Source organism: Argiope bruennichi, chromosome 1 (assembly GCF_947563725.1).
Source record: "Argiope bruennichi chromosome 1, qqArgBrue1.1, whole genome shotgun sequence".
NCBI classification, from domain to species: domain Eukaryota; kingdom Metazoa; phylum Arthropoda; class Arachnida; order Araneae; family Araneidae; genus Argiope; species Argiope bruennichi.
This window is the reverse complement of record NC_079151.1, coordinates 7,813,276-7,825,107: the sequence shown is the minus strand read 5'-3', so window position 1 is coordinate 7,825,107 and position 11,832 is coordinate 7,813,276. Positions and strand designations below refer to the sequence as shown.

Here is an 11,832-nt window from a genome sequence, read left to right as displayed (position 1 = left end):
ACTTATTCATCAGCTTATCACTTCAAACTGAAAGAGGGACAGAATAAAAAGGTGCACATTTTTTTAAAAATAATTTATCATTGCTTTTTATTGAAGTGAAACGTTAACTGTAATTTAAACTGTTAATTGCAATATTCAAATACCTTACTAAAAGCATGTTTTAAACAGAAACCTGTTAAATATGTAACAAATGAACCCAATCTTCCCAGCTGTGTCGCCAAATATAGGATGAATAAACCAGGATGAAATATCAGAAGCAATTATAGAAACGATTGGGTTTCATTCACATTAAGGAAGGTATTGCTTGTCAAATACAAATATCTTTAAAAGTTATTTAAATTTATACTAAAGAATATTACTGCAATTATAATAATATCATTTAAAAAAATGTTATGTGCTTTAAAATGATGTGAAAATCCTTTTGTGCTCGAATATTCTCGGGAGTTATCGCGAAAGAAAGCCCGAAATTCTAACTAGAGCTTTTAAAAAAATCTCTCTGAGATGAACATTCTCACTCTAAAGTACGCAAAGTGCCGAATTTGATGTTTCTAAGTCAAATAGTCTGGATTACAGAACGCCAACATGCATAGACGCACACGCATTCAGCTTTGTCATTAACAGAAAAGCTGAAAGCTCTTCGTAATACATTTCGTTATTGAAAGCAACTTTTTCTTTTCAAAATGTATGTGATCTGAAATGCAGCAAATAAATTCATCTAAATTTCGCCATTTTTTGACGTCTTTCAATGGAACGAACTTCTGCTTATTTGTGTCCGCTACTGTAAAATGCAGAGGGAGGAGCTCGATCAACTATCCCAGATTTCCCTGACAGTACATTTTCTGTTTCAGACTGTGGACGAACAGAATCTTCAGGATTGGTGAGCGCAAAGAAATGATCTCCGCCCACTCCGAGGAAGGCGTGTTCAACGGGCGAGGCGGAAGCGTGATCAGCGAGAGAGGGAGCGAAGATAGTCGGTATTTTCAGATGGATTCTCTGCCGGAGATCTTCCAGCCGCAACAGCAATGGTTTGTCGCCTCCAACAACCCATCTCTTCCCCCCAGGACCCGAAGGAGAACGGGGCGGGACCTCAGAGGTGAGTTTCCAATCTTGGACGTAAAATCGTGCGGAGTTTCTCATTGAGTGTTGGTCTCCTGTGTTTTTAGAGTGAAACAGCCGAAATTTTCTTGTTATCCTAAGCGTTATTTTATTCCCACGATGCCGCAGAAGTATCCACTCCATCACTTTCATCCAGAAGACCGCACTTTTTAGAGCTCATCGTTCAAAACAAATTTCCGATGGTAAGTTACAGTTCCAAAATTCATTTCTTTTTCGTATTAAACAATGAATCACGATACATATATTCCTCTAATCAGTTCGAATTCAGTGGGGAGGACTGACCTGATAAAGCCTAGCGAAGCGTTGCTTAACGCAAATAACGGCCCTCTTTGGTCACGTTTTATCATATTTATACAAGTTATACATATATATACTGCAAAATAATTATTATTATTTAATAGAAGACTTTTTAAATTTTAAGATGATGTCAAAATTATTTATATATTGTAGTATTTCCAAAAGTTATCGTTGAAAAACATCAAAATGCCGCTCGATAATTAATTCTAAAAATTTCAAAAAATCACTGCAAGGGGTACACTTTTAACCTCCAGAGTATATTTGTTACAAGCTTTAGATCAAACGGTTCGGCCTTAACACACTCCATTCGTCTTTATGAGTAGTAGAAATTTCGACATGTGCCCGAACACTTCTCATTGCTCATAAAAGTTAATTGAAGGAAAGATACGTCAGTCAGCTCGAAAGTGTATCTTCTCTAAAATGAAATAAGTTGCTTTTGCAAAAGAGACTGTCTTCATATTTATATTCGCATGCACTTCACATTTTTCCGACTGCAACCCCGATTTTTCTCTCCTAAATGATTCTGCATTATGAGAAGTCCCCAGATATTGTTCATCCTCAGATTTGAAAACCTTCCGCACTTTTGCAATTGTGCCAGGAGGCATTTATTTCCTCAAAAAAAAAAAAAAAAAAAAGGTGAGAAGAGAGCTGAAAGGAAATATTTGATTTAGGTGAGATTCGCTCAACTTTCTGCGTACCACTCTATAGAGAAGTACAATCGTCGAAAAGAAGTAGTGTCAGCATTCTGAAACAAACAGTGCACCCTCGGACGAAGGATCGGTTTAAAATAATCGAAATATGCAAGAACGAAACAGCAACTGCTTCAACATAGGCAAACGTGGCAAATAGGTCACTCTGTTAATATTTTCTTTTATTCATGTTTCATTTCTCTTGTTAATATAGTAACTGTATTCTAAATATATATATGTAGCATTTTAGATGCATGTTATTTAAAATAATAAAAAATTCTTTTCTAGAAAGAATTTTTTAAAGAAAGACGAATGCCTAACTTCCAAAACATTGCTTGCAAAATTATAGTATAAATTATAAACTATAAGTGGATATTTAAATTGCCTTAAAATTTGGAAAAATTATTATTATTATTATTATTTTGTTCTCAAGCAATATATTGCTCATAAATCTAGAATCTACGTTTCCTTTACTTATTCTTTATTGTTTTAATTTTTTCTGGTGATTGCTTTTCTTGAAATGTGAATTTAGAATAGAGAATCATATGGCTGCGTCTCAGTTATTTCCATTGATACTTCGAACATTTTAAATTACGAAGCAACGGTTTAAATACCGCAGAACTTGTGAAATGGATACTGTAAGTGAACGTTTGTCTTCAAACTCTAAAGAGCCATTAGAAATCATAAAAATTCTTAGGGCCATTTAGAATTTTTGACTGATCACTCCCGAAGCGGGAACTGCAATGCAGGTCATATTAAGGAGCTCTAATGATAGTGCAAAATAACTGTAAGACGACCACACTCCTAAAGTGAGAATGTGTAACTGATACCTCTACTAATAAGACTGATGAATATGTATGCGCTCCACAAACTGTCTGACAGCTACCAAGTTCGGCACGTATATATCTTTGAAGGTGGAAATGTGCACCACGGGGCAATCTTTTTGAAATTTTAATTAGAATATTAATTTCTTAAAAGTTATGCTGACTTTTGCCGTTTCTTTCGCGATAACGTCCTGAACTCTTATCGCACAAAAATGTATTTGACACAGTTATAAAATATTTAAAAAATTGCTTTTTTTAATGATACAAATTTAATAATCATGCGAATTCTGATACTTTTGACAGTTTTTTTTTTTAACCTAATTTTTGACAATAACACTGCCACCAAGAAATCCAAGACGTTTTCATTGGTTCGTCAAATATTTAATCACGAGCTTTTCATTCATTGTTGGAAGCTAAAGTAAAGGATTCTGTTTAATGTCTGTGAAATTCACAAGACTGAAAAAAATAAATAAATAAAGATATAATAGCACCGAAACGCGTAAGAACCAGCTGTTAGCATTTCGATGCTATGGGACCGACTCCATTAAAAAAGCTCACGTGTACAATAAAGAGAACAGAAGTAAGACAGTTAAAATAACACGACTTTTATTTCAAACAATTTGGTAGAATCATGGACATGAAGTTATACCTAAATTATTTATATGAAAACAAATATAATTATTATTCCTGACGAACTCGTACACGATAAGAAAACTAGTATTACTAGCGATTTTTATACAAAAAGAAAATGATAGGCTTATTTCTGATGAAATGACTGAGAATATTTAGAATTAAAAGTAAAGTCAACAATAAACATAGAAACAATCTATGAGATGATCATTCTATTCAGATGTCTAATGAAGAGAAAAACAACCCCGAGCGCCCAGTTCCGATTTTAATCATTCGCACCTCATCCATCTTTATTCAGTGTTACAAAATGCTATGCATTGGAGCTATTTTCATTTCGACTTTTCAGATATGTATTCAAGATTGGATGCTGTTGCTTGAAAAAAAAATTGAGTTTGTGGAAAACTAAATTTTAAGAAGTTGTCACACACACACACACACACACACACACACACACACACACACACACACACACACACACACACACACACACACACACACACACACACACACACACACACACACACACACACACACACATATATATATAAATTTGCAGGGAACATAGATCTACAAAGTCAGGTCTTTAAAATTGTAATGTGCAATAAGTTTCAGGATAAAAAAAAAAGCTTTAGGATATTTTCTGAGGATAAGACGGACACTCTTACTACGAACCAAAGCTGTGATGGTGGATCAAAACACGGTCATTATGGTCAAGGTCTGCAAATACATAAAAAAAAGACCGCGCCCCTCATGTTTTCTTTAACCTGAAACTAGGAGGAGCAACTGAACCTAAATAATGAAACATTTTTTGAAAGTACAATTTCTTTATAAAAAAGAACCTTAATTTCGTAACTTTAAATTGCATTCATTTAAATTCTTAGCATTCTGAAAGTATGAATTGCTACAAACAACTAAAATGCTAAAAGAGAGAGAGAGAGAGAGAAACAGTACCCTGCTCCTCCCCCCCCCCAAAAAAAAATGTGTTATTATTTGAAAAATTTTGGATGCATGAACAAAAGGAAAATGTTTTGCAACTTGTTAAAAAAAGTTTAAGCACATTTCTTTTAGAAAGTATGAGAATTTATGAAGATTGTTTATCACTTTATTCAAGCATGATTTAAATTGCATATTACTTAATAATTAAATAATTGCATATTACTTAATAATTAAATAATTGCATATAATAAAATTGCATTGCTTAGTTAAATAATTGCTCTATATAATTGCTTTACTTAAATAATTATTTAGCTTATCATAAAGTGCATATCTAAGCTACACAACACAACTGAATAACAAAATATTTGCTATAGATGTTTTTACTTTGAAACAAAGCAAAACTACCATCTTGTAAAGTGCACACCTACATATATCTAGAAAATAAAACTATATAAAAATAAATAAAAACCTTAGCTGGCCACTCAATTATTCACTTACATAAAAAATAAATCTAATACAAAATGTAATCATAATACCATAGAGATGAAAAAATTATTATTCACAAGCCGTAAAATGTTCAAAAAATGAGTTTTTAGTGGGGAAAAAATACTTCTGATTTACATAAAAAACGTAACCAACCAAGTCACACATAAATCAAATGATTATCTCAATAATTTTGTTTATTAGTTGATTAAAAACTACACATTTTATTTATTGCAAAGTAACTTGATAGCTACAGATACTTTTAAATAAAGAGAAATTGCCATGTTATTATAAAAAGAGTAGTTAAAAATATCTATAATGTTATGAAAAATCTTCTAAATAATATAAATATTACATTTAATGTCAAATTTATTCTTGAAATAAAAATTGCTTTCAGTCTAAATTGTGTTTTAAAAGATGCCAGATTTACCCCGATGAGCCCGAACATAAAGCGGGAGTGGAGGAGGGGCGGGACCAACTTCGAATGTCACGGCAATTTGCAGGCCTTGCAAGCAGGCTTTGCAGGGACGCAAGATGACACACTTTATGATATAACGAAAGAAACCGCCGATTGACACTGATCTACAGTTTCAGTTACAAAGTCTAATACTAAATTGTATTCACCTGAGTTGTTCGAGCTATCGCGTTTATGTACATGTGCACCAGCAAATGGGTATTTCTAAGGCATATTCAGTGCATATCTACGATTCAAATAATTGGTTTTTTATGCCGAATTTCACCCGTAAAGCTCTTTATGTTTTTGAATCACCGTATTCACATGCAGTGGAACTGGCAAAAAGACAGTATCCCGTCGATGGATTTCATCCAAAGTTTTATAAAATTTGCAAATTCTGTGCTTAAAGCACATACCAAATTTCTTCGCTCTAGCTTAATTTGTATTGTTTTTTAGTTTTAATAACTAGATCGATTAGAAGAGTTAGGCCGACATAATTTCAAAAATGTGTTTTTCGGACTCGGGAAAATCTGCTTCTTAAAATTCTGAATGTCGAATTTTTTAAAGATTACAATATTTTTTGTAATCTTCAAGTACTGAAATTTAGCACTTTTGATTAATAAAAATTGTATTTAAAGTTTAAAAAAAAATCCACCAAAGAATATTCGTGCTAAATTAGGTAATTTTAAATCAAGCGGTCTGCTCTGTAAAAGGACCAAACCGACAGACAATAGATATTCTCTTCTAACATTAGTAAAGATAATATCACCCTAGTTATAAAATATGAGTAATTCTTTGTTCTAAAATGCACCCTAAGAACGCATTCCAAATGTGCTTAAAAAAGATTTTAAAAGTAAAAATTCAAAAAGTTTTTAAAGCATTTTTGCTGAAGTTTCTTTTTACAAAATTGCTTTAAAAACTGGACATAATTTGATGCAGAAGAACTTCTATAAAAATTCTAAATGTCGACGATAATTGGGAATTACTTTCTTTGTGCTTCATCCAACGAGTAAAGTTTTTTTTCCCTCTGTTCCTTAAAAATGGAAATTATCACTTTACTCTGAATTAGTTGTAATAAACTTCAGAAGAATGATGTGCTCAATCGATACGTAGCATTTTTATCTCCATATAAACTATGAAACGCTCAGCAGTATTAATCAATATATTATCTTCTCTTTTTTTGTAAAGGTTTGAGAAAGATAAAGTGCATATCAACCCCCCCCCCTCCATAAAATTCTGGTCATCTGATTTCTGTTAAAGAATTTTATTTTTTATTTTATTTTGAGAAATTTAAATCGCTTTGATTCTCAAATTATAAAAAAAAAATGAAAAAGAAAAAATATTTATAATATAAAATTTTATATATTTCCCCTCATTTGATTGGAATTTTTCAAAAAGAATTTCGGAATTAAGAGGGAAGAAAAAAAAAGATATATCCTCCTAAATGCAACAAATTGATTCCTCAGTTTTGTGCCCTCTTGATAAGGGTCCTGGCCCATCGCAGTTATTTCATTAGATATCTGTTCTCTATGAATTTCTTTAAAAAAAATTTTCACTTTTGATTTACTCATTTATAATTAAAATCTCTCAGAACATCTTCTCTTTTTTTTTAAGGTAAAAAAAGAAAATAAAAGTAATTTGGTCAATTCCTTTATTTTTAAGAAATTCATTTCCACTGTTTTATCTCAATTAAGCAGGGGAAAAAAATGGCTTTGCTGTGATGTCAGGTCACAGTAGCGCCATGTGTTCTGAAAGGAAGGCCTCCTTCTCAAAAAAATGCTATTGAATAGATTCAGTCCAGAGCTCTAATGCAAAGGTGGTAGAGTCCATTTTTGGTAAAAAATTTAATACTGAAAACCATCAAGTGCTCTCATAAAAACTGAATCCTTTATTAAATCCTGAATCCTTTCCTTCAAAACAGTTGTTTTTCTAATTCTTGCAGTCTAATTAATTAAATTCCATGAGTATTTATACGCAAAATTTGGCCTAGTTAATGCGAATCTGATGCCCGCGTTTTGATGGTCCGTGGGATATAATTAGAGGACTATTTTAATTCTTCTTAAAATAGAATCATTTCACAGATATCAAACATCGAAACCCTCTGCAAAGAAAAGGGTTTCAGATAGTTTTTATTCATCTATTTTCTTTTCTTTCCGTTTAAAGCATGATTATATTTCCAAGCTGGCGCACAAACTGTCAACTGTGAGTAGCGCGATGAAAACATCGGTTACAGGACGGATTGCGGGAACCCCAACTTGAACACACAGTAAAAAAATTGTTTTCCTATGTTTATTTCGATATATATTTACAATGAATCGAAATCTTAACATATCTTTTCAATAACTTCGAAGTATAATATTGCATAGAAGCACATTTACTCTATTTTAAAAGTACTGCCCATTCATTTCCCTCCAATTTCCCCCCCCCTAATTTTCATAAATTTAAAAAAAAAATATTTTATAGATACTTCTGTAATGAAAATGTCGAGTTAATACGGTATCACTGCTATGTAAAAGAAGGAGAAATTGTAAGAAATTTTAAACAGCACATATTCGATACGTCATTAAAAAACTGAGAAACAAATATTTTTCAACTATTTTATAATTAAAATAAAACATTCGTCCTATATGTCCTACATTTTCTATTGGATATAAAATTTACTTGAGAAAGAATTTTTTTATTTGCAAACTGGAATTTCGACACTTTTTTTTTTTTTTTGTCGACAACGTCCCAGTTCCGTTTTAACTTTTTGTGGTGGTTCTCTTGAGATTTTATTTTTTGCGTATTTGTTTCCCACCTCAGGGTCAGCCGACCAGTGAACTGACCCACCCTCTTTTTCTTTTAAAGGTAGCAGCGGGATGAGCCGGGAGGAGCAGAAACGGAGTGCGTGCGACCGGGAACGAAGTCGCATGCGCGACATGAACAAGGCCTTCGACCGCCTGCGGGAGAGGCTGCCTGCCAGGAAACCCCCGGGCAAGAAGCTCTCCAAGATCGAGTCTCTCAGGTTAGTCTCATTCTACTCAGAGATGTTATTTTCTGTCTAGAGTTATAACAGAAAGAAAAACTCTATTTTCAAAAGGAGGATGAAAAGAGGCGTCTCCAGCAAAAGCATTAAAAACCATCAAATCACTTTTTAGCTCAGAGCCTCGAAGCAATTGCAAGTATCGAAACATTTTCTTTGCAAAAGGTATCTGTAACGCGATACGCTAAAGTTATTTATTACGAATCAGCTGGAATGGACTTTATATTTTCAGTTGATAGAGAGCACTATGAAACGTCTGTCGAGCTGCCCATTGCGTTTTAAAATTATTCCTTCCACATATCTGACTGCATAGACAGTCACCTTTTTGAAAGATTTGATGTTAAAATGAGATGTTTTCTTAGCAATTTGTGCTTTTCGTTGTTCGCATGCGCACAAACGGACAGGCGTCCAATGTCTGTAATTTATGTGTGCTTTTGAAATGTCACGTTCACAGATAAGCAAACGATTCTAAAATCCGTGAAATCTTTAAACGGTTACAATTCTTTTTCTTTCTATATTTCCGTAAGAGAAAATTAAAAAGGGATCCATGTACAGTTATTCGTTGCTCCTTTAATCCGTGATAATTTGTTCAATTAATTGTAAGATTTTTTTTTTTTGTAAAAATATTTTTTAGATTTCAAATGTCTCTTTCTTTTATAAATGCAAATAGCCTTTTCTGTTCTTCTAATAGCGAAAATCATAAGTCAATCCCAACAATAATGTTTTCCAGACTGGGCCCATCCCATGGTCTGCCATTTAGAGCAACGTATCGTCGTGATTGGCGGCAGCAGGTGGCCCAGTGCGTCAAAGACACATGCTGTTCCAGGAAAATTTCTCTACCGAACAATACTTTGTATTCGCTGTTCTAGAGACAACTAGGATGGTGAATACCTGTACCTGAAAATTCAGTCTCGTGTTTGAAAACAGTCATAAATAAAAACTCCCACTAGTCGCCAGAAGAGCAATTTAGCAACGAATAATGATTTTATGAAACAAGGACGACGATGGCTTGCTCAAAATGAGGTGCTTCTTGTAGAGATCGGCTGATGGAGATCTATCATTGTGGTGTCAAGACCCCAAAACGTATTTCATTAGTTTGCTTTGTTCCATTCCTGTGTTACAACTTTCACAAAATGACAGAGACTCACAAAAACAAATGCTAAAGAATCTGCTTTTGCTTAGTTTCGAATATTCGATACAGAACTACAATTCTGATGACAAAAAAAAAAAAAAAAAAAGCGAGAGAGCACCGAGCTTTCCACTTTCAATGTCCGCACTACTAAACAAATTGAATCATTCGATTCAGCCAATTTTAAGTTTTGTTAAATTAACTGCTGTTTAGTGGAATAATTTTTTTTTCGTATAATATTTTATAATATTTTTTAAAAAATTCAAGTTATTCATCAAATGACATCAATTACAATTACGTTTTTAAATAATCTGCATTTATTAAAAAAATAGTTACTCTGTATTTTTAGGAAAATAAATGTAATAAAAACAGTTTTGAAAACCCCGCTTTAATGAGTGCAAAACGGAATTAAAAAATGGATTTTTAAAGCATTTTAATTATTTTCTACTTTTAAGTCAATTAATTGTTTAAAATTCACCAATATAAAATTTGCAAGCAGTTTTCTCCAAGTGCCGTTATAATTGTATGGAATCGAGCGAATGACTGATTATTAAGGTTGGAAATACTGAAATGATATACAGTTTTCCGGGATACGAAAGTTGAACAAAATTTGAATCCAAAATGAATCGCAAGATGAATATTGTAGGATTCATTTAAAGAATGAGTGAGGCAGACAAATTCACTGTCTTACTACATCGATAGCAGTGCTGCGGAGGTCTTCTTTGGTGATAAGGAGGATCAAAGATCTTTGTCTGCCTACTTTTCTAAAAGATTAAAAGAATAAGTTTGTTGTCTCTTTTTGTCACTCATTATCGATTTATCCTTCTTTCCTCATGAATAATATAGCCGTATTATACAGCGTGAATTGTAAAACAAAACAGTGAGTTCCGATATAATATATTTAAAAAGTATACCATAAAAATAATGCCAATGCCAATAAAGTATACCATAAAGCATATTGATATCTTAAATTCTATTTACTAACATATTTTTAATAAAAAAAGAGAGCACTTTTTAGTTTTGCTTATATTAACATGCAATTTTAAAGCAATACTTAATGTCTAATAATATCGAACTGCGGTTATATGATGAAATGGACACCACCTTTTCCAAAATTCTACACCTCACAACTGGAGAGACATTTGGCTCAAAGAATTGAACGCAAACCCCAAGTCTGCTTGCACGATGATTCTTGTTTAAATCAAGAGCAACTCTCCTCCCCGAAGCCGAGTGCTCGCTCTCGAATCAGCGCGTCTTAGTCCGCAAATGAAATGAAATAAATATTCTTGAACGATTATAATACAAATTATAATGCTAAATAATATTGATTAAATTTGAACCACAAAAGATCGTGATATCATTAAAATAATACATCTGAAATGGTAATAAAAATTTTCCAAATCAGTTCAGTCATTGGGACTGACGAACTTTGTCAAGGGATTTTTCCACATAGAGTAAATGTCTCAAAAATGGAGGGTAGTAAAAGGCAAACCATCCTTCATGAAATATCTAGGGCTCTTGAACTTTCTTTTGAAATAAAAGTTTTACAATTATAAGTGGATTTTTATATTTTAAAATATTTATCATTATTATTCTTTAAAGAGAATGCATTGTGAAACTGTATTTTTCCGCTCAGTCTAAAACAACTGAATGCGACACAAAGCGGTCAGTCCTCGCTGAAATATACAGAAGTCATGAGCTTTCATATGAAAAAAATTTGCAAAATCGGATGTTTGGTGATTGAGGTTAAAGGATTGGTTTATTGATTTTCCTAATTCATTTAAATATATAGATTAGTCAGATATTTATTTCTATTTTTCCCATCACCCCTTTTATATTGGTGTTTATGTGGTTCTTATAACTCTAAGATTAACATTTCAGGCAATAGTAGGATTTTCGAATTCGTTTGACTTAAGAGCGAAGAAATGATTAAAATTGGAGATTCTGAAACACACTCATTCGTCATATCAGTCAAAAAAATCTTATCATATATTATTACCCCCTTTCTGCTGCAATGTATGAATAGCATATTTATGTTTATTACAAGTAAACATAAATAAGTTATGTTTATTATAAAATAAAATTTACGTTTATTCTTTGATTATAAATTAAGGATGCACTGCCTTTCAATCGGATAATGACTCTGCCTGTTTAGGTTTTCATGTTGACAAGAAGATTTTTGATTAAAAAAAAAGAAAAAGAAAAAAAGTACGAGTTTATTTTACTTAAAAAGAACCAAGAAAAGTTGCCAG

General features: G+C 32.5%; 1 protein-coding gene across 2 annotated transcripts in view; it reads left to right on the top strand.

The window, feature by feature from the left end:
* Nucleotides 1-876: 876 nt before the first annotated feature.
* The window catches only part of LOC129962172 (helix-loop-helix protein 2-like), a 49,951-nt gene continuing 38,995 nt past the window's right edge, over nt 877-11,832 (top strand). The window contains exons 1-3 of one of the 2 annotated variants that reach the window (XM_056075919.1): nt 912-1,093; nt 1,225-1,298; nt 8,277-8,433. In XM_056075919.1, coding sequence (XP_055931894.1) covers nt 1,023-1,093; nt 1,225-1,298; nt 8,277-8,433 — 302 coding nt within the window. In that variant the 5' untranslated portion in view covers nt 912-1,022. Of the gene's footprint in view, nt 1,094-1,224; nt 1,299-8,276; nt 8,434-11,832 lie in introns of both variants that reach the window. The other variant, XM_056075913.1, reaches the window with a different exon arrangement.